The following is a 23,260-nucleotide window of genomic DNA, read 5'->3' as shown; positions in this document are numbered from 1 at the left end:
AACTATAGAAGATGAGTGTGAACTAACAGCACTGCAAAAACCGCCGGGTGGCAGTGGCGAACACCTTTAGTCCCAGCGCTCGGGAGGCAGAGCCAGGAGGATCTCTGTGAGTTCAAGGCCAGCCTGATTTACAGAGTGAGAGAGATCCAGAACAGGCACCAAAACTACATGGGGAAAACCTTGTCTCGAAAAACCAAAAACAAACAAAACCAAACCAAATAAAAGCAGGATCTGTGGCTGTTTCTCAAAGCAAAACTCTCTGAGGGTTGCTGGCATGTCTTGACTCCACATATCACATGGTGATGGAAATTTCATGAGAAGAAGAACATCTGTTTTGTGGAAACTGTTTTTCCAAGCTATAGTCATTGAAATCATTGCCAGAGCACATATAAATTATCACAGACTTAATTAAACATAGAGCCTGACTGTTTATCAGGCTTCCTGCGAGGTGCTGTGGGAGATGTGGCAAAAAAAAAAAAAAACAAAAAAACACGTTACTTCTCATGGTGGAGGCTTTCAATCTAGTTGGAAAAAGTGGAGCCTAACAGCAGGACCTTAGCCATATAGGACTTAACGGAACAAGACAAAGCAGAGTAGGATAGTTTACTCAATGGACAGGATGCTGTGGGTGCTCAGGGTGTCTTTTTAAAAATGGGCAGAGCTGGGGCTAGTGAGATGGCTCATCTCGTGAAGGTGCTTGTCAACCAAGCCTGAAGTCCTGAGTTCAACCCTTGGGACCCACAGAGTGGAAGGGGAGAATTGGCATTCCCCTTAATTTTCCTCTGACCTCTACACATATGTTGTGGTACATGTGCTCTCTCTCTCTCTCTCTCTCTCTCTCTCTCTCTCTCTCTCTCTCTCTCTCTCTCTCTCTCTCTCACACACACACACACACACACACACACACGAATGAATAAATGAATGAATGTAATAATTTTTTATGTGGGCAGATCTGAATACAACCTGATAGATGGACAGACTCAAGTCAATGGAAGGGAAGCTTGACTTCAGCATGAAGTACACTGTAGCAGAAATCTTAAAAGTTCTTATTAATAAAGTCAAACCCGAGGCCAGTTATCGGGGTCAAGGCTGGTAGATCAGAGAGACAGAACAAGCCACAGCTATCTCACCTTGCCAATTCCTCAGCTGGTCTTGTCTCCTCAGACTGGAGGCCTCTGAGTCCTCATCCAGAATGGGTCTCAGCTGAATTACTGCTCAAAAGCCTGAATGCTTAACCAGCCAAAATCTTCTAGTTTCTGGTCCTCACGCCTTATATATCTTTTGCTTTCTACCACCACTCCCTGGGATTAAAGGCTGGCTTTCTGGGATTAAAGGTGTGTGTCACCATGCTTGGCTATTTCCAATGTGGCCTTGAACTCACAGAGATCCAGAGGGATTTCTATCTCTGGAATGCTAGGATTAAATGTGTGTGTGCCACCATTTTCTAGCCTTTGTATCTAGTGGCTGTCTGTTCTCTGACCCCAGATAAATTTATTAGAGTACACAATATTTTGGGGAACACAATACCACCACAGTACACTCTCCTGAATCATCAATGCCAAATTTTCCTGGAGGAGGAGACCCACAGGGCTGTGATGTCCTTGAGGTTAGTGCAGTTGGCTTCCATTGTCTTAAATGCAGACTCATTAAAAACCATGGGGAAAGAGATGCAGCCAGGCATCAGATTCCTTAGAACTGGAGTTATAGGTGGTCGTGAGCTGCCCCATATGAGTGCCAAGAACCAAACTTGGATCCTCTGAAAGAAGAATATGCATTTTTAACCACTGAGACAACTCTCTAGCCTCCCATGTGTGTTCTTATAAGCCAGGTATAACTACCTTTCTGGCTAGTTTCCCAGCTAAAATATAATATCTGGTTACTTCCTGACCAGTTTTCCTGAGAAATTTATCACTGGCATTATGAACCCAACATTCCCTTCCCTATCTTCATTATTTGGCTCATGTGGCTCTACCAGCCAGGTTCAGACTCTCCGACTGGCCTTTGGAAGTGTGCAGAACAATTCTCATATCTGAAGAGAACTCAGTTGTGCAGATGGTTTGAGTTGTGTGATTGATTCAGGACAACTGCTGCGTGAGAGAGACACCGGAGCAGATGGATTTAGAAACCTAAGGGAAATCCATTTAATGAATATGAAGCTTAAGGTAAGAGACCTGAATATTCTCATACAGTTGTGTTGGAGATGATTCATTGCCCTCAGTCTTCATTTTCTTCTTTTTACGGTCATTCTGAATAAAGGCTCTGTATTAACCAAGTGTGGTGGCACACAGCCTGGGAAGCAGAGCGGAATCAGGAGTTAATGGCCAGAGTAGATTACATAAGGAGACATGGTTTCAAAGCAGACAAACAAACCAGAAAAAATACTAACAAAAATGTGTTAGTGCATTATTTATTGATTCTTTCATTTATTTCTAAATGGTGTTTAATTAATTCTTTGAGAATTTCATACACAATACTTTTATCATATTCGCTCCCTCTCCCCTCAGCTCTTCCCAGATCCACCCCATACTTCCCTGCCCACCCAACTTCTGGTCTTTTTTTTTTTTTTAACCCATCAATTCCAATTTGTGCTACCCAAATACTCTTGGGTGTGGGGTCATCTCCTAGAGCATGGTCAACTCACTAGGGGCCACACCCTTTAAGAAAACAGACTCTCTCTCCCAGTAGCTATCGATTGCCAATAACTCCTCAACAGGAGCAGGGCTTGGACCACCTCCCTACTTCATGCTCAGGTTTTGTCTGGCTTGAGCTCATATGTGCAGTTACCTGTTGTGTCCAGAAAGCACCGTTTCCTTATAGCCACCTGCGGCCTTTGGCTCTCTGTTCCTCTGCTGCAAAGATCCCTGAGCCTTGGGAGGAGCAGATATGATAGATGTCCCATGTAGGACTGCTCACTCCAATGCCTCTTATTCTCTGCGCCTTGACCAGTTGTGGGTCTCTGTTTGTTGCCACCTGCTTTCAAGAAACTCTTCTGATATGGTGGAGAGATTCACTAGTCTATGGGTATAGAAATAAACCATGACTTGGTTAATAGTAGTGGGTTTGCTGGGCACTCGGGAGGCAGAGACAGACTGATCTCTGCAAGTTCAAGGCCAGCCTGGTCTACAGAGAGAGTTCCAGGACAGCCAGAGCTATACAAAGAAACCCTGTCTCAAAAAAGAGTAGTGGGTTGTCACCTAGGTCCTATGATCTGTCTTGCCACAGGTTCTTTTTTTTTTTTAAAAAAAAAAAGATTTATTTATTATGTATACAGAAGAGGGTGCCAGATCTCATCGCAGATGGCTGTGAGCCACCATGTGGGTGCTGGGAACTGAACTCAGGACCTCTGGAAGAACAGTCAGTGCGCCTAACCTCTGAGCCATCTCTGCAGCCTGCCACAGGTTCTTAACCCTGATAGTTGTGCCAGATATCTTGTGGTTCAGGCCTTAAATCCAACCAGAAAGTGTTGGTAGCTCCTATAACGTTTGTGTGTCTATTTCACCAGTGGGCATGTCTTTACATGTTATTATTATATGTCATTATATGTCACGACTATAACTTGCAGGACTCACAGCTGGGTAAGACTGATGATTTCTTTTCTCCTCCAGTAGTATGCATAGCATCTTCTAGCACTGGGAAAGCAAGCCAGTGAAGCTTGATATATTTTTTTTTCATGTTCTATGACTCAGGGATGCAATGTCTTCAGCAACAAGGTATTAATTACCATCAAGTTCTGCAGGGTTACCAACAGCAGTGATAACAGCCTGTAATGTTGGAGGTCTATGGGACTCTACTGGCTAACAACTCCAAAAGAGGTAGCTGATTCTTGGCACTGGGTTTTTGTTTGCTGGCCTGTGGTGTCTATTCTCCCTGTTACAGGGTAACTCTATTTAATCTCTTTTTATATATTTATGTGTATGTATCGTAGGGTGTTTCTACTGTACTAAGTTTCCATATGACTTTCTCAAAAGGTCTTTAGTGTTAATTATCTGTCTCTGTACTCTCTCTGCTATCCTACCTGGTGTCCCAGGTTGGCCTTAAACTTTTTGTGTAGCCAGGGTGACTTTTAACTTCTGGTCCTCCTGTCTCCACCTCCCAAGTGCTGAGATTATAGGCACGAGTCCCCACGCCTGGCTTATGCATTGTTGGGAGTTAAACCCAGAGTTTTGTGCATGCTACACAAGCACTCTACCAACTGAGCTACATCCCTACTTTACTTTCCAATCTGTGGATGCTTAATCCCACTCCTATACTTTGGCAAATAGACAAATAACGTGCACTCTAATATACTCTGAACTGGACAAAATAAGCCTGCGATTGTTTGGAGGCAGTTTGTCTCTAAAGTTTGAGTATGGCCTCTTGGGGCTGGCCCAGCCCTCCCTGGTAGAGAGAAACTGAGATTGTCACTTATCAAACCTAAGTTAATCCTATCATTTTCTTGTGAGAAGTGCCCTTCTACCACAGTTAGGACATGGGTTGTTCCAAGGCTTTATAGGCCAAAGGTTTGGTTACCATTCAGCGGTATTTAGAGGTGGTAGGCTGCATATAGAGTTCCATGCTTGAATTCCCAGCATTTAAATAGCTGAGGCTAGAGGATTCCAAGTCTCAGTCCAGCATATAGCAAAGTTCATGTTAAAAAACAAACAACAAAACCAAAAATAATTTTTAAAAAGGAAGGACCTAGCGCCCGGAGATCCCGAGTCTGTGTCTTGCTTCAACAGTGTTTGGATGGAGCAGACCCGGGGCCTCCCTTTGTTAGCGTCCAGCCGCCTCCCAGTGTCTCCAGTCGTAGCCTCCGGGACCATCTCCTCGCCGCTGTCGGCCCCCAGGACCAACCAGCACCGTCTCTCCGCGGTTAGCTCCATACTGCGCATCAGCCATGAGCTCCCAGGTCCGTCAGAACTATTCCACCGAAGTGGAGGCTGCCGAGAACCGCCTGGTCAACTTGCACCTGCGGGCCTCCTACACCTACCTACCTCTCTTTGGGCTACTATTTTGACCAGGATGACGTAGCTCTGGAGGGTGAAGGTCACTTCTTCCGCGAATTGGCCGAGGAGAAGCGCGAGGGCGCCGAGCGCCTGCTCAAGATGCAGAACGAACGCGGAGGCCGCGCACTATTCCAGGACGTGCAGAAGCCATCTCAAGATGAGTGGGGTAAATCCCAGGAGGCCATGGAAGCTACCTTGGTCCTGGAGAAGAGCCTGAACCAGGCCCTCTTGGATCTTCATGCCCTGGCTTCTGCTCGCACAGATCCTCACCTCTGTGACTTCCTGGAAAACCACTTCCTGGATGAGGACGTGAAGCTCATCAAGAAGATGAGCAACCACCTGACCAACCTCCGCAGGGTGGCTGGGCCGCAGCCAGCACAGACTGGTGTGCCCCCCGCCATCTCTGGGCGAGTACCTCTTCGAGAGGCTCACTCTCAAGCATGACTAGGAGGCCTCACTTTTCATGGGGCTCCCTCCTCTGCTCTGCACCAGCCAGCCTCAGGACCTTCACCCAAACCTCTAGGCAGCTTTGTTAACCGCTCTGGAGCCCCTCCAAGTCTCGGGACCAAGTGAAAACAAAGCATTTTGGAATAGCAAAAAAAAAAAAAAAAAAAAAAAAAAAAAGAAAAAAAAAAAAAAAAAAAAAAAAGGAAGGACCTAAGGTGGTTAGATCACTGGGGCCACTGCCCTCAAAAGATGGTGATAGAGTTCTTGTGGGTTCCTGCTTAGGTCTTGCAAGAGGAGGTTGAGGTCAGAAACCCTTTTCACTAAGATGGCGCTGAAAGTGAGGAAGGAAGTTCTTGCCCCTCCCGAGCCAGAAGCCAAAGTGAAGGAACTCAAAGTCAAGTAGGCATGCGGAAAGGCATCCACAACCACGAGAAGAGGATCCACGGGTCGCTCACCTCCGGAGGCTCAAGACCCTGTGGCTCCAGACGCCGCCCAAATACCCTCTCAAGGGTATTTGACAGGCTTGACCACTGGGCCAAAATCAAGCTCCCCCTGAGCACAGTGCCAGAAGATAGATGACAAAACATCTGTGTTCACTGTGCATGTGAAGGCAACAAGCTCCAGATCAAACAGGCTGTGAAGAAACTCCGCTACATCCATGTTTCCAAAGTCAATATCCTGAGAGGGCATGATGAAGAGAAGAAGGCGTATGCTCTGCTAGCTTCTGATTATGATGCTTTGGATGTTGCCAACAAAATTGGGATCATTAAACTGAGTACAGCTGGCTAATTTCACCTACACATTCTTTTTTTAACCATAAAAATAGGAGTAGTTTGACACCAAGTATGTGATAAAGCATGGCCAACCCTGGTCGGGGCTACCTAGCCTTAGATCATCAGCCTTCAGAACTGTGAGCTCAATTAAACTCCTCTCTTTATAATTACTCAACTGCAAGTATTTTTACAGTAAAAAAAACAAAACAAAACTGGACTAAGGCAGCATCTTAGCCAATCTGCCACATCCTCCAGCTACTAGACCACCCAAAAGGAAAAGAAAGAAAGAAGTAGAGTGTGGTGGCATGCATCTATAATTCTGATATTTGGAAGGTTAAGACAGGAGGATTGCCAAGTTCCAGCCCAGCCTGATACTCAGAGAAAGACCATGTCTCATAAAAGGAGGAGAAGAGGAATGAGGTAGGAGGAAAGAAATCACACAGTACAAGCCAACTGATATTAGAAATCCTGGGCAAGCGGGCTGGGTGCGGATGTAGCTCAGTGATAAAGGGAGAGAGGGAGGAAGAGAAGGATAGAGGAAGGAGGAGGAAAAAATGTAGGCGGGAAGTCATAAGGTCATTATAGACTGTGAGTGAAGCTCATTGGTAGAGCATAGACCTAACATGCACATAGCCTTGGATTCAATCCCCGACACCCAAACCAAAGGGCACTCATATCAAGTGGTGAAAAAAAAAAGAGAGATTTCTAAAAAGGACAGATTGCTCAAGAACACCATGAGCCTTTGCAGTGGTCCTACCATTTCCTCCTCTGGTTCAGGCAGGAACAAGAAGACAAAATACAAAGAATCAAAGAAGAAGATGTAGTCCAAGGATCAAAAAGAAATTCTTCTCATTTTATCATACTTTGAGAATATAATGTTAAAACTGGAAATGCAGATCAGTTAGAAATGCTTAGCAAGCTCCTGCTCAGCGCCAAAATAAATAAGTTAATGAATTAATTAAAATTAAATAAAAAGACAGAAGAAAAGAAAATGGTGATATCAGTTCAAGGGTTTACTGAATTACTCCCGAAACAACAGTGTGAAATGAAAGAGCTGTGACCATTACACAGACAACTGATAATTTTTAAATGAATGGGAGTCAGCCAGAATGGGACGGTGAGCCTCCCTGTTGCTCAGCATTTGCTGAGCTGCTGAAAATAGATAAGGTGCCAGCGTGGGCTGCTGAACCCATAGACTCTAGGGCAGAAGCCTTGTTTCCTAGCTCCTTGGCTCAAAAATGATACATTATGTCCACAATGAAAGGAGATCATATTTTGTCCCATGACAATGCAACTTTTCTTGTTGGGAAGGTTGAGTGTAATCGGCCTGTCAAAAAGATTTGCAGGGCAAAGGTAGAATGTGTCTCTCTATCTGGAAAAGCAACTTTCTTTATGTGGGAAATCAGGCAGTCCCAGAACCTGGTCCAAATGCCATTCCTTTAGTGACGACTTGGGGGCGTGTGTTCCACCGTTTGTGTTCAAAAGGAGATGGGAAGTAAAGATACTACCTTCTGGGGCCTGGGGGACAGTTTAGCTGGTAAAAGCACTTGCTGCACAAGGATGCTGCCCTCCCTCCACGAAGCACATGTGCCCACCCCCACCATGCACACTGACTAAATTGATCAAATAACTTTTAAAAATCAAACTAATAAAATGCTCACAAAAAGAAGGCCCACCGGGATGAGATGCTGCTGGGATGTGTGGATTGGACCAAAGAGTATAAGAAAGCGAGACAAGACTGACTCGGGTTCTTTCCTGAGGAAATCTTAAGAGTCTCCAGGAGAAGGTTCAGGCACTGGTATTGTCAGTTTTAAATTGTCAAGTGGAGGGATTCCTTTCAAATGAGAGTTTGGAGGGGGTATGTTTCCCACATACTGCCAGCTTGGTTCTAGTCTGTGTGCTGCTAAAGCAACAGACCCTTTAGGAAGTGAGGTCTAGGACTAAATCCTCTGGTCATTGAGGAGGTGCCCCTGAAGGGACTCTGCCTCCCTACCCCGCCATTCCCCTCCCTCTCCAGCCCCCTTACATCCCAGCTTTGATGTGGTGTGACTTGCCACAAGCAGGAAAGATGGATGATCATGGACTCAAAGCTCTAAAATTGAAAGACCAAACAAACCCAGTTTTCTTTACAAGTTTCTTATCTCAAGTGTTTGCTGTAGTTGGCGAAAATTGAGCAACATAGCCTGTTTCTGTCTGGCTAGGAGCCACTGCTGTGATGGCTAACTTTGGTTGCTGACTTGAATGGATTTAGTTCATTTCCCTGCAAAGGGTCTTTTTCACATCTCCACTTCACAAATGAAGAAAGTGAAGATGCTAGAAATATATAACTGGGTAGAATAAACTCCAACGTTCATTAAATGGCATGGTGATTCTTACTAATACCAAGTTTATTGCTAATACCAAGTACATGAAAAACCCAGAGTGTAAGGAGATAGGGAATGTATAGTCTTTTAAAATATTTTAAAATGCTATTATTGTGTGAATGTGTGTGTGCATGATGCTGATATGTGTGTGTGTCCAGAGGGGCATGTACCTTAATGTGTGTGTGTGTGTGTGTGTGTGTGTGTGTGTGTGTGTGTATGAGTGTGTGTGTGTGTGTGTGTGTAGTCAGAGGAAAGCTCTGTGGAGTCGATTCTCTCCTACTACCTCTATTTTTTTTAAATTTATGTGTATGAGTGTTTTGCCTGCATGCATGTCTATGCACCACATGCACACCTGGTGCCTGAGGAGCCCAGAAGAGGGCGTTGGATCCCCTGGAACTGGAGTTACGGATGGTTGTGAGCTGCCATGTGGGTGCTGGGAGTTGATCAGTCTGTGTTCCTCACTGCTGAGCCATCTCTCCAGCACCTCCTATCACCTTTGCATGGGCTCTGGGATTGAACTCAGGTCATCAGGCTTGCAAGGCAAGGGCCTTTATGCACCGAACCATCTCCTCAGTCCCAATAAAACACATTCTTTACAGTAGCAACTATGGCACAGCACAATTAGGAACCTCATATCACCATCTAGAGGGAATCAGGGCCCTGGCTCTATGTCCCACAGCCACACCACTGCCACAGGGTGTGCATAGCTGTCATGTTCATCTGTACAGGGTGTACATAGCTGTCATGTCCTTCACTAGGTGGGACAAGTGATGACATATCAAAAGAGCCAAAGTATGGCTGATCAGAGTATGGTATAGGCTTTTTACATGTCCCTGGCTGCCTTTCACTCAGTGGAATTCTCCACTCGAAAGGACTTGGGTAACTTGGATTTTATGACACCCCATCTCCCAGAGCCTAGCTTTATTAACACTGTATCCTCTTCTTCCTGACCAGCTAGGCCCCTGGTCCAGCTCCGCCTGCTTCCTCGCCCCGCCCCTCCATGCCCCGCCCCCTGATACAGCCCCTCCCCTTCCCTGGGGAGGCCCCGCGAGAGCGAGGGGGCGGCGCCCGGAGGCCTTGGGAGCCCAGGGGAGCGCGGCGGGCCGCCAGACACAAAGAGCGGCCGAGGGGCGCGCGGCTGGGGAGCCCACCCGGATCGCTTTGCGCTAGGCTCCCAGCGCCCGCGTCGCGGACTCAGCGTGCGGAGAGCGGAGCCTCCCACTCTCCAGGTGAGTAGGGCGTGGGAGAGGAGCTGAGGGGAGGGGAGCCGAGCGGGGCCGAGGGGTGCCGAACAGTGCCGAGCGGGGCCGAGGAGGACCGAGCGGGGCCGCGGGGGTCGGCATCCTCCTGCTGCCTCCAGGGCATAGCGGAGCGGATGTCTGGAATGCGGGCGCGCGCTCGGGAAGCCACACCAAGCCACACCGGAGTCGCGCTTCTCTTGGGGCGCTCTTGGACTGGGAGGGGTGGTCGGTCCCGATCTTAGCGTGGGGTGCAGCCGCCGCTCTAAACTTTGACGAACTCGGAACGCGGGTTGCAAGGGCCCGCCGCGCTTCCCGCCTTCGTCCCCTTTTGATGAGGGGAACCGGAGCAGGAGGCGAGCCCCGCCTGTGTCTGCGCCCACCAGTCCCCCTGGAAAAGCCGGGGTCCGTGCTTGATTGGGGCACCTGCTGGCGTTGTTACTGCGCGTTGATCTCTCCTGTGCCTCGCGAAGACGTCCTGTGATCTCTGGTTGTATTATCAGTTTGCACTTAGTTGTTGAAAACTGGGACACCTCTCTGGGGCGGAGAAGCCCGATGCATCTGTGTCAAGGTCGTCCCTCTCTGCGCACCCGTTCTGCTACTTTGCTGTGCACTTCCAAGTCCCGTCCATCAGTAGTAGAGTGGCAGAGATCCTTGTGTTTGGGTTTAGTCTAGTTGTCTTTTAAATTCGCATATCCCACGATGAGAATCCGATTCATGGTTTCTCACGCACACACATTGTCAGGTGATCTCTGTAGCTGTTTGTATGTGGTGCAAGAGTGATGCACTCTCTTCGCTACGATTTAGTCAAGCTTTGGAACCGGGGAGGAGGTCCAGAGACAGCCCATGCAAAAGGTCAACTGATGTACAATGCAGGTAGCCGAGAGGGACTGTTAAGATGGTGTTTCTTCTTAGAGGCTTTTGACTGAGAGTTCCAGGTTCTTGACTGTGGATTTACACTACTTTTAAAGCAGGGCGAAAAAAGAAGAGGAAAAGAAAAAAGAAAGAAAGGAAATGAGTCTTTTAGAACACTAAACCAAGCAGTTTATGAACTGTGTACAAGAACAGGTGTGTATGAGAAGGAACATGCCAGTGGAGGCAGTTACAGCAGCGGCCAGCTTGCCTGGTCTGTTCATTTTACATCATCTGTTAGTGGCTTAAGCTACTAGAGATCAGGCTAGTCTGTAGTCATTTGCCAGACACTAATGATGGAGGACAAACCACATATGTGAAGGTGGTCCTAATAGGAACTGAAAAATTCCTATTAGGGATGTCATCCCTTGTAACCTTGTAATGATTGTTACATCCTAGTTCAAAGGGTTGCTGATGTTAACAGTCTAATCTGCCAGCTTTGTAAGAGTTACTGTATGCAGTTAGGTGTAGCCTTAATGTTTACTTTTGGGGGTGCTGGGGATGGAGCCCATGGTCTCAGGTATGCTAAGCTCTACTACTGAACTACATCCCCAGCCCAGTAACAGTAACAAAGATAAGCAGCTCTTACTGCATTTACTGTATTTACTGTAACTATACTTCTGTTGTGACTTTAGTTTTACTATTTAGAAAGCTCACTGTAAGACAGTGTGCTCTGCTGTGTCAGCTGCAGCCTCAAGCATCTCATGTGTATGGAGCTTGTTAACTGTGTTGAGAGGCCACTCAGGTGATTAACCTTCAAAATCTAAGTTAGTGTATGTGCACGCCATGATATTAGCACAGTAATGAAATTGTCAAATGACTCACTTCTCAGTGTGTATCCCCATCATTAGCAACACATCTTCAGATGGTAAAGAAAAGTAGGATCGTTCTGTTACATAAAATGGAGATTGAAAAAATTGGAGGAGGATACGGCTTTTTTTTTTCCCCAGAATGAGAAAATAGCCTTCTCCAAAAACTTGAACTTCAGATAAGGTGTAACAACACTGACTTAGAAAAAGAACACGCGTTATAAAGGAAAAGTTAGGATTTAATGCTGGTGGTGCATGCCTTTAATCCCAGTACTTGAGAGGCAGAGCCAGGTGGATCTCTGTGAGTTCGAGGCCAGCCTGGCCTACAGAGTGAGTTCCAGGAAAGGTGTAAAGCTACACAGAGAAACCCTGTCTCGAAAAAAAAAATCTTTAAAAAAATGTAGCTGGATCTGCTTGCACAGTCAGACAAATCTGTCAGCCAGTAAAAAACAAGAAAAAGAGACTTATATTGCTTACAAACTGTATGCCGTGCAGCTTTTGCTAACTGTTCTTATTGCTTAATTAGTCCATTTCTATAAATCTATTCCTTGCCACGTGGCTGGTGGCTTACCGGCGTCTTCACATGCTGCTGGTCATGGCGGCGGCTGCAGTGTCTCCCTGCCTCAGCCTTCTGCTTCCCAGAATTCTCCTCTCTCCTCGTCCCACCTACTTCCTGCCTGGCCACTGGCCAATCAGTGTTTTATTTATTGACCAATCAGAGCAATTTGACATACAGACCATCCCACAGCAATCTATATAAACTTACAGAAAATGGGCTTTCTCTAATTCATTTTATGTTGCAGTTTGAAGACATGTTAGGTCCTTGCTAGGACATGGGTGGGCTGGGGTCATTTGCTGACAGCCAAGTATAAATCCCTTAGAGTTTGCATCTTTAGGAATGTTCAGCAGAATTCTAACTGTAAAGTATGGGTGTGGATGTTATTTGGTGGGTGATCCTCTCTAAATTTTCAGGATAATACATGTGACATTTGAGACTTGAAACACATGAGGATCCCATCTGAGCGCCTTCTTCCTACCCTTTGAGGAATGCCATGACTAGACAACTGTTAGGTACCTCTCTCTCCTGGCTCAATAAAGATCTAGAAGCAGGATATAGAATCTGGGGCAGTGTCCTGGCCTCACACCGGAACTCACAGTTTCCTGACTGGAAGAGTTTTCTCTTTGTGTGCTTTGTTACTTTTCTGCTCATCAGTGTTTGAGTGGCAGTGACTCTAGGTTTGGGTTTAACTCAGTCCTTGGCTTCAAATATGAATTACAAATTCAGGCTCAGTGCCAGAAATTTGGTTATTCACAGCAGGAGGCCAAAACTTTGGATCAGACTCTACCTGGAGCTGTTGGAAGGTGACCGCAGTGGCTGGCTTAGCGCTCCCCGCCCCCATCCTCTGGGTGTCCTTGAGCCTGCGACACACGACAGCTCTGTTTGAACCAACAGAAGTCTTTAAGGAACCGATGAAGCGTGTGGAGTGTATCTCCCATTTGTGGGATGCAGATCTAGCACTGCTCTTTCCCTTGTCTCTGTTATGGACTCACCTGCTCGGACTTCAGTGATGGAGAGCCTGTGAGGCTTCTTGTTTCCCCAAGGCTGGGGTGTGATCTCCCTTGCATTCAAGTCTTGTTTTGTTTCTGTGAGAAACCAGAATCCTCCGCATAACTTTGATTGCTCAAGTTTGAAAAGAGTGCTAGGGTGTATTGCAGTTTTTGTGTGTGTGCAGTACATTGCTTTGTATCTCATTAGAAAAAAGTGATGTTTTCTTTTTTGTGTGATGTGCTACAGTCTTTAATATCCCAGTTACCGTATCTGGGGATCTGCTTCATGTAGTAAGCAGTGATTTTGATGTGTTGGAGTTTCACTGAGGGGTGTCACTGTCTATTAGGGAAATCAAAAGCTCTGAGTTTTTAAGTCTCTAAGAGTTTTGCATATAGAGATGTATGTCAGTTAAGATGTTTCAGCTGCCAGCGATGGGAAACCTAGTGTAGTGCAGTGTAAACAGACAGGGAAGTGACAGGACGTAAGGCGTCAGCTGTAGCTGACGTTACTTTTTATCACTCACTTGCTCCTCTGTGCATAGCATTATGCAGGGTAGGTTGTAAAGGCGCATCATTTCTGTGACTCTCTTTAAGGTCAAGGGGTTTGGTTGAACAGATGGCTCATTGGTTAAGAGTACTTACTGCTCTTGCAGAGGACCAGAGGTAGTTTCTAGTACCCAGGTCAGGTGATTCACAACCACCTGGCCCTCCAGCTCTAGGGGATCTGATACCCTCCTCTGGTCTTCTGCACATGCACACACACATATAATAAAATAAATTTTGAAACAGAGAACAAGGAGTGGGATCTAGTCTGTTGGAACTGTGCCAGCAGCAGCAGCAGCAGCAGCTGCAGCAGGAGATAGAACTCCGTGTTGTGTCAGTAAACCCAAGGACCCTCAGAGCCTGTGTGTTTGTGTGTTTGTGTGCTGAGTCCTGCATGGCTTGACCTTGGAAACCTGACTGGAATGAGGTAGGAATGAAGAAACGACAGACAGACAGACAGAAAAGCTGGGATTGGGTGGGATGTGCTCACTCTGATGGAAGCACCTACTGCAATCAGAATCAGGAGAGGGATTAGCTAGTCTCAGTAGGAGGTCACTGTAAGGGAGCAGTCATCCTGGGTTAAGGGAGGAAGCTGTGGTTGCTAGTTTTTGCACACACTGGCCAGTCTCTCCTAAACCTTTGGGTTAGTGGAACTCTTTGTTATACCTCTGAGTGCCACCCGGGTAAGACTTTGACATGGCTATGCCCATGTCAATAATATACACACCCAGGACTACTCCATCTTCTTTCTCTCTCTCTCTCTCTCTCTCTCTCTCTCTCTCTCTCTCTCTCTCTCTCTCTCTCTCTGTGTGTGTGTGTGTGTGTTTCTCAACAAAAAGAAGTTTCAGGATGATCAGAGTAAAGCAGTTAGTGTTGATGAAGCAGAAAGACAAGACACATTTGAAGAGAGTCAAATGTGGAGAGAAACAGCTGAAATGCCCCAGTAGCAGCTGTATATGTGATTGAGGGACTTGAAGCTACTTATCCTGCAGCAAAATTTAGATATTAGAGAGCAGTGTACTGGTATAGTCCTTTATCTTATTCCATAGGAATCTGTCTTTGAAGGGAAGACTTTTCTAGGTACATCATGCTAACTTGTGCCCTGAGAAGAGAGAGCCAGTAGAGATGAGACGTGGGTCAGAGGGAAGCTTACTTAAGTTCCAAGGCATGTGGATTTCAGGCATGGTGCACTAACCATTTTAGCAGTGTTGTTTGGGCTGTTACTGATAAAGTGGAGCACAGCTCTTTGCAGGAGGCTTAGTCAGTTATGTGAAAATCCTTTGTGTCACTCAGCAAAAGATAGAAATTAGAGCCAGGAGAGAAAGGGGGATCCCTTCCCTTGTGTCTCAGGTGTTTTCTAACTATTCTGCATGAGTATCCCTGGATGGGAGGTAGGTCCTGTGCTTGGAGGCAGAATGCTGTGGAAGCATGGGAGAAATAGTCCTTGGATGCCTGGTTCTTGGTGGGCTTGTGTAGGCCTCACTGCAGAGGCAGCGCGTTAGCTGTATCAGGCCCTATGTGTGGCCTGATTGTGAATTTGTCAGAAATAGCGCCCAGGTCGCTGGGAATTTGGGGCTAAATTTTAGTGTGTGTGTGTGTGTGTGTGTGTGTGTGTGTGTGTGATGCATCAACATGCGTATGAAGGCCAGAGGTTCATGTCAGGTGCTTTTCTCAATCATTCTTTACCTTAGTGATTGAGACAGGGTCTCTCATTGAACCTAGAACTCATCCATTCATCTAGACTGATTGACAGCCAGACTCAGGGATCCTCCCTCCTGTTGGTGTGTTCGCACATGGGCATCCCATCCCTTTTGCTGTGTGCATCAGCCCTAAGTCATTCCTTTCTCTTCTGTCCACAACTTCTAAAACCTGCTTCTAGGAGACTACACCATACTTCTTGGCCAGAGCCAAAATCAAAATTGCATACCAAACAGACACCCCAAGACCCATCTTCATGAGAAAGACATTTACCATGAAAACGCTTTGTCGGTGTGGTTTAGATAACTGATCCATCAGATGCACAAATCTCAACACAGGAGCACAGGAGACACGAGAAAAACAAGGTGGTTTGAGGCTTCCCAAATATACAGTTCTCTAGTAACAGATGAAAAAGGAAATGGTATTGATGAAATGTCTGATAGCAGATTTGAAAGAGTCAGGAGTTTGCTCAAAGTGGTAAAGTACTTGATCCTCAAGCATGAGGACCTGAATTTAGATCTCCCCATTCCACATAAAAGCCAGACATGGTCTACTTACTGTGATCCCAGCACTCCTATGGCAAGATGAGAGAGACTTCCAGAATCACAGGACAACAGCCTGGTGTGCACAATGTAAACAGAGACTTGAATCAGACAAGGGGGAAGGTATGGATGACCCCTGAGGTTGTCTTTTAAACTCCACATGCATACCTAATGCACACATGCACACCTGATGCATACATGCACCTGGGTGTGCTCCTGTACTGATACACGAACACAGACACGCAGAGAAAAAAATAAAGTGTTAATATTTTAAGAGAAGCTTCTTGTTGCAGTGAGTAGGGGTTAATACACAGGGCTCATACAATTCAGAGTGCTGAGAATAAGAGACTGCGAGTGACCAGTCAAGGATGGGACGTCTATAGCATCCTTCTCTCCCACAGAGTCAGGTAGGAGGAGGCAGAGTGTAAGAGCTGGATAATGGGGAGTGCTGACATGGCTGTTAACCCATGAACTCAACAGCAGCCGTGGTTAGCTGCGTAAGATAATCCAGCCCCAATTCTGGTATAGATGGGGAGTCCTCTCCCGGTCTCAGCCCTTACTGAGGGGTTATTGAAAGCTGGTAGTTACTAGAAGAGGGAGGATCATTCTATTTTGAGCATGTAGCCACTGGCAGATTTCTCATGATTCAGTGGGTGGCTCCACACCCGTACACAAGTGGGCAGTGCTTGTAGGGAACTCGGCCCTGACTAAAGTCCTGAACAAACTTGTATTGTTGATATAGGCATAGCCATATCAAGGACCCCATAGGGGTTTCTCAGGCTCAGGGGATGGTAAAGCCTTCCTGGGGTGCAGAAAATACCTACTCTAGCTCTCTTCCCCCCCACCCATGTTTGCATCAGAGACTACCCCTCCTTCAAGGGTTAGTGAAACTTGTCTCCTTGGTTAGCTCTATACTCGGCCTCCTTGTTTATCTGTATGTAATAACCCCACCTCCTGTGTGGCCATATGCTATAGCCTACCTCTCTGTTCAACTCTGTCTAATAAACATGCCAAACTCCTGGGGTGCTCCAGCAGCAAGCCCAGATCCCTCAACCCCAGCTTTCTGTCTGTGTTTGTTTTTTATCTTGTTCCCTTGCTGCCCCAGCCAAGTCCCTGGAGCTGTGCATGAATGCAGCAATAATTAGACTTAGTAGGTTAACAAACAAATGAAAAGACATTGAGTGGGAAGGGGCCAAGTTAGGGAGGATTTGGGGGAAGTTGGAAGGAAGAAATGAAGGTGGGTCTGATCGTGTTTCATTTTATACATGTACAAAATCCTCAAGATTAAAGACAAATTATTAAAATTTTGAAAACATTGCCCACTATCCACAGTCTATGACTCAAAAAAGCCCGTTGTATTCTTCCTTATTCCAAGATACACCTTCTTTATGGTAACATTTCTGAATTTGGGGTGCACCTTAAAATTGATGTTATCTTCGCATCCATCAGACTGACATTATTTTTCTGTCATTTGCCTTAGACGCAGTGGCCTCTTAGGTTTATGTGAAGGGTAGTGTCTCTCTGGTTCCAGGGTCTAAAGAGGAAGAGAAGATGACATTCCTCTGAGTAGCTTCAGGGGTAAACATTTTCTGTCTCATACCGACATCTGTGCCCCAGTCTGGTCTCCTGCTTTGACTGTTCCCACCCGCCACTTCGTACATACACAGACACTGTAGACTGGATGTCTGCCTTCACCGCCACACTCTAGTCCAGTCTTCCTTTGTTGGCTGCCTCAGGGAGCAGAACAATGGTTGGTTTTCAGTCAAAGCTGACTTCAGAAAGTTCAAGGGCAGAAGCCCAGGGTCTAATCCCCAATGGAGACAGGAGACTGACCTTAAAATGGTTGTGGGAGAGGTGGGTACGAGGTCTTCAACCAGACATGCCCCTGTATAGATTTGCAGAAGGATGGGGTCATGTTCAACAAAATGCTTTAGCATGTGACTTCATAATTGTGCGAACATCACAGAGAGTAGGTACACAGAGTAAACCTGCTATGGTGTCGCTGGGATCCACGGTGAATATGCAGGTTTTTTTTTTTTTTAGATATGCAGGATCCTCCTGCCTCAGCCTCCTGTGCTGAGTTTGATTCAGCTCATTTCTTGAAATAACTAGAATCCACCTGCCTGTGCTTCCCTTGCCCTATTTGTCAAGAGAAAACAGTTTCCAAGACAGTGAAGGAGGCAGCCTAAGATGTTCTAAAGCTCTAGACTCCTAGGACTTCAACAGGAGTGCTTTTAAAAAGAGTCTTTGAAGTCGGAGTCATAGAATGACAATGTACATTCGGCCCACAGCCCTGGGAGCCTCTCCCCGACCAGGGATGAGCCTGAGCTGAGCTGCTGTCCTGCTTCCTGGCTCTCAGCATTCCCTTCAAGTTCTACTTGTTACAAGTTCCTGGTGAATTTTTTTCACTGGGTAATTTACTCCAGGCCTCAAGGAACAGGTACTTTGTGCAGTACTTACAGTGTCCCCCAGGTGCTCCACTGTCTCTCCTGGGCCTCCTGTCACTGTAGAGCTAGAAACTTCTGAAGTCTCTTTAGACATTGAGGCCCTCTGCGTATCACTAGAAATGTTTCCAGCCCAAGTCTAATGTTTAGTGGTTCTGGATTCCTGCTTGACTAAGGGAAACTTTGCATCAGCCCAAGATTATAACTTGTTAGGTTATTTTGTTTGGCGTGTCTTTGAAACAGCAATAGCAGAGAAATCCAGTGATCTCCTCATTGCCTGGTTTCTGGAACGGTTGTTTATCTGCAGTTAGGATGACTAGTTTGGGGCAATTGTGAATCCCTTTGGAGCCTTCCAGTTGTGGGTGTTGACCTTCACAGCAGACCTATTCTTTAGAAGTAGAAGTCCAAAATATTAATTCTCTCCAGATTCTCTGGACTGTTTATGTACAGAGGTTAAACAAAACAAAACAGTCAACAGTGTGTGGTGCCTCAGGCTCCCAATTGCACAGCTGGAATTTCAGATAGAAGAGAGAATAATTAGACACACACTCTTGGGGTTTCTGATTAGATTTTATAGGCTGTACCATTTTATTCTCTTATTTCCTTTATAGCTAACATGAAAAAAAGTTACACCCAGGTTCTGGTGAGGAGAAAGCATCTTACTGGGGGTTAGGGTGTAAAATGCTTGGCTGAAACTTTTCCTTCTTAATTTGGGGGACTGTTGACATTAATGCTCTTTCCCTGTAGTTAGGAGTACTAATACAGATTCTTGCATGATATTAAGACTGTCCATATGGTAGGGAAATGAAAGAGATAATGTTCCAATGTATTTTGGATAAGAAATCCCCGTATTTCGTAGAAACAGTTTTAATTTAAAATGTTTTATTTTATGTGCATGAGTGTTTTGCCTGCATGCATGACTGTGCACCACTCTTGTGCTTGCTGCTGTGGAGGCCAAAAGAGGGCACTGAATCCTCTGGAACTTGAGTTACAGAGGGTTGTAAGCCACTATGTGGTTGCTGGGAATAGAATCTGGGTCCTCTGAAGAGCACTCAAGTGGCCCTTAAGTGCTGAGCCATCTTTCCAGCCCTGAAACATTTCTTTAGGAACTAAAAATTCTTGATGTGTTTGTGTACTGTTGGTAGGAATGAGGAACTATATTTTTAAAAAGATGGTTTTGTAACTGGAGTTAGGATTCATTTAATCAGCTCTGTGGCCTCATAGCCAAGACCTATATTTGTTGCCACTGGAAAAATCCAACCACTAGAGGGGCCAGTTGTTTGGGCAAGGAAAAAGATTTATTTGGAAAGTTAGTGTGCTGCCTAGTTTTATGTCAACTTGACATAAGCTACAGTTATCTGAAAAGAGGAAACCTCAGTTGATAAAATACCTCCATAATATCTGACTGTAGGGCATTTTATTAATTAGTGATTGATGGGGGAGGGCTCAACCCATTATGGATGGTGCCATTCCTGAACTGGTGGTCCTGGGTTCTATAAGAAAGCAGGCTGAGAAAACCATGGGGAGCAAGTCAGTAAGCAGCATCCCTCCATGGCCTCTGCGTCAGCTCCTGCCTCCTGTTCCTACCCTGTTTGAGTTTCTGCCTTGACTTCCTTCAATGTGGAAGTGTAAGTCAAATAAACCCTTCCCTCCTCAACTTGCTTTTGGTCATGATTTCATCACAGTCATAGAAACCCTAACTAGGCCACAGGCTCCATGCTGGCTGTCCAACAAAGGCCACCTTGCTGGGGTGTTATGGGTACAAGGCTTGCAAAGGGAGTCAGGAAGGTAGGCTGGCACAGGCTAAAAACTTTGGGAGGTCTGCTTTTCTGACACCAGGCCAGGCCGTTCTAAGTCATGGGGGTTCTGTGAATCTAAAGAAAAGTTTCTGATTAGAAAGTTCTAGAACTCACATCTTTTTAGCTCCTTTTCTCTGGATTGGTTCCAGTGCAGTTACAAAAGGTATTATTTTCCCCATCAGGAGAAGATAACTGAAGGCAACTTCTCCCTGGAGGTCAGGGGAGGTAGAGACAAGCAACTTCCTGTGGAGGATAGGGGAGGCCTGTGGAAGGCAACTTCTTGAACAAGGTAGTAACTTTTCATTAGTCAGAGGCATCATCTACGGCAAAGCCAGTGGGAAAGCAGTATGTGTAAGAGCATGTGTGTGTGTGTGTGTGTGTGTGTGTGTGTGTGAGTGAGAGAGAGAGAGAGAGAGAGAGAGAGAGAGAGAGAGAGAGAGAGAGAGATGGTGATGATGTGTGCTGAAATGTGATTTTTTTTTTTTTTTTTTCCGAGACAGGGTTTCTCTGTGTAGCTTTGCGCCTTTCCTGGAACTCACTTTGGAGACCAGGCTGGCCTCGAACTCACAGAAATCCGCCTGGCTCTGCCTCCGAGTGCTGGGATAAAGGCGTGCGCGCCGCCTTTGCCCAATCATTGACAGGCACATCTCTGTGTGTTCGAGGATACAGCCAGCATGGAGACACACGCCTTTAATCTCACCATATCTCCATGCCTCAGTTTCCTTACCTGTCTGTTGGGAACAGTCTTGGGTCCTTTGCCATATGGGTCAGTGCATCAGTGCTTAGGAATGTGCCCAGGAATTTGAGCTTCAGAAATGTTAGTTTTGTTTATCGAAGGTTATTTAGCAAGTGTTCCACAAGTGGTACATGTGCACGTGTGAGTGTAGAGGCCAGAGGAGGACATTGGGTGTCCAGCTGTTCCTATCATTTTATTCCCTTAGCACGGGTTGCTCATTGAATCTGGAGCTCACCGGTGGCTTGTTGGTTTCTTTTTAGCTAGACTGGCTGGCAGTGAACCCCAGAATCCTGTCTGTGCTTTTTGGACCATACATAGCTTTGTGTGGGTGCTGGGCATCTGAATTCAGGTTCTTGTTTGCAGAGCTAAGACTCTTCTAATAACACATCTTCCCAGCCTGCTAGCAGCCTTGAAGTCAACTGAGGGTCTGCTCTGCGAAAGCCTTAGACAGATTGCGTGCCTCTCTATGTAGTTGTAATGGTCTTATTAAATAAGAAACACAGAGCCAAATGCAGAGTTAAAAGCCCAAGAGGTCAGAGCAGCAGCTAAGAGCTGAGACTAAAAACCACTTTCTTACCCTTCACTGCTGTTGCCGTCCTTCTCCTGAGAAAGAGACCTACTTCCTGTGTGTCTGTCTTTTTATTGACTTTCTGTTCTGCCTTCTCATTGGTTGTAAACCCAACCACATGACCTCCTCGTCACTGCGTCTATAAGCCTCAGTTCTATGTGTTTGAGATTAGCATGTCTCATGTGCTGTATCCTTGAAGAGAGATCTGCTGTCATGTATCAGGAAATGTGCACCAGCGTTTTGTTTTTAGTCTATCAGCAATTTATTATTAAAAAAAAAAAAATTTCAAAAATAAAATAAGTATTCATGTCAGTTTTTATGTCTGTTACAGTCTTGGTCCTTGCACATGAGTCAGTGCATCAGTGCTTAGGAATGTGCCCAGGAATTTGAGCTTCAGAAATGTTAGTTTTGTTTATCAAAGGTTATTTAGCTAGTGTTCCACAAGTTTCAGCCATGGACTGAGAGGAGATCCCAGGACCTGCACCACCAGGAGGCAAGTGTTGAGAAAATCTCCCAGGCCTGGGTTTGTTTTTCTCCCTCAGCCTTTAAGGTCACCTGACTAAAACAAAACACAACTATCAGAATGGCAAAATGTGTAGCAACTTAGGCTCTTTAGGGAAAGGGCTCTATTACATTTTCTCATCTTGTGTTCTGGGCCTTTGAAATTAATGCCTTAGTCTTAGAGTTAATTTCCTTTTTTAGATTAAAAAAAAAATTTTTTTTTGTATGTGTAGGTGTTTTGCCTGCCTGTGTCTGTGACCCACATGCCTGCAATGCCTGTGGAAGCCAGAAGAGGGCATCATATCTCCAGTATTGGAGTTACAGACAGTTGTGTGTACCATGTGGGTACTGGGAATTGAACCTGGGTCCTCTGGAAGAGCAGCCAGTGCCCTTGACTGTTGAGCCATCTCTCCAGCCCTGGGGCTCTTTTTTTTTTTTATAATGTGGTTTTTTTTAAGATTATAATTATATCATTTCTCTCTCCCTTTGCTCCCTCAAAGCCCTCCCATACATCCCCCTTGTTCTCTTTCAAATCATGACCTCTTTCACTTTAATTATTGTTAGATGCGTGCGTGTGTGCGCGCGCGTGCGTGTGTGCGTGCGCGCATACACCTTAGATCACTGTCTCTGTTCTGAAGACGGGGTGGCTTCTCACTGTCTCCTCCCCTCAGTCATCTCTGTGCTGCTGAGGAGCCCTCAGGCGAGGTTTTAGTTTCAGACACTTGGCATTTAGTTTGGAACTTCTTCCATTTGGTCCTTTTTACATGGTGTGTTTCTCTGCCAAGATTCCTGGTGTGCATGCTCACATGCAGAACCTTTCCTCCGCACCCTTGAGTGGCCGCAGTGGCCAACAGGAGCTGAAAGCCACTTGGTCAAACCTCTGGATCTTCTGGGTGGTTCCCTGGATGCGTTTTTCTTGAGAGTGGTTTTTTTGACTTGGCATTTCTGTGACAGACTTTGAAATACTTCTTGGTTTGTGACGTGAACAGCACTGATGTTGTGGTTCTCTTCGAATTTCTTGAAGAACACTGATTTTTACCTTCACTGGGAAGGTGGCCTCAGTGGTGAGGGTGTATCCCTTGTGAACTAATGTCCTTGCACTAGACCCTGCCTTTTAGTAGTTCTGCCACCTCCCAACACTGCCCTCCTTCATACAAAACTTCCAGCATGTGACCTGCCAAGGGGCACATTCAGACATACCCAAGTGACTCAAGTCCCAGACTTCGGACTTTTTTAGTTACCAAAACTGCTTAATGCATCCCCTCCCTCCCTTCCTCACCCCTGTTTTTAAATACTTATTTAATTTAATTTTATGTATATGGGTGTTTTCCCTGCATGTATGGCTATAGTACCC

General features: G+C 45.8%; 2 protein-coding genes across 2 annotated transcripts in view; both read left to right on the top strand.

Moving 5' to 3' along the window:
* The first annotated feature begins 4,832 nt into the window (after nucleotides 1-4,832).
* LOC114709548 (ferritin light chain 1-like) lies at nucleotides 4,833-5,534 on the top strand. The gene is given in 3 exon segments (XM_028893434.2): nucleotides 4,833-4,966; nucleotides 4,968-5,384; nucleotides 5,386-5,534. Coding segments are annotated over 3 exon segments (555 nt in total). The 5' UTR covers nucleotides 4,833-4,876; the 3' UTR covers nucleotides 5,434-5,534.
* A 4,137-nt stretch (nucleotides 5,535-9,671) lies between these two features.
* Ninl (ninein like) overlaps nucleotides 9,672-23,260 on the top strand; it is a 79,907-nt gene continuing 66,318 nt past the window's right edge. Inside the window, exon 1 of the mRNA XM_028893421.2 lies at nucleotides 9,672-9,797. The gene's annotated coding sequence lies outside the window, so the exon portion shown is untranslated. The remainder of the gene's footprint in view (nucleotides 9,798-23,260) is intronic.

The sequence above is a fragment of the Peromyscus leucopus genome, chromosome 4 (assembly GCF_004664715.2).
Source record: "Peromyscus leucopus breed LL Stock chromosome 4, UCI_PerLeu_2.1, whole genome shotgun sequence".
NCBI lineage: Eukaryota > Metazoa > Chordata > Mammalia > Rodentia > Cricetidae > Peromyscus > Peromyscus leucopus.
This window is presented reverse-complemented; position numbering and strand designations above follow the sequence as displayed.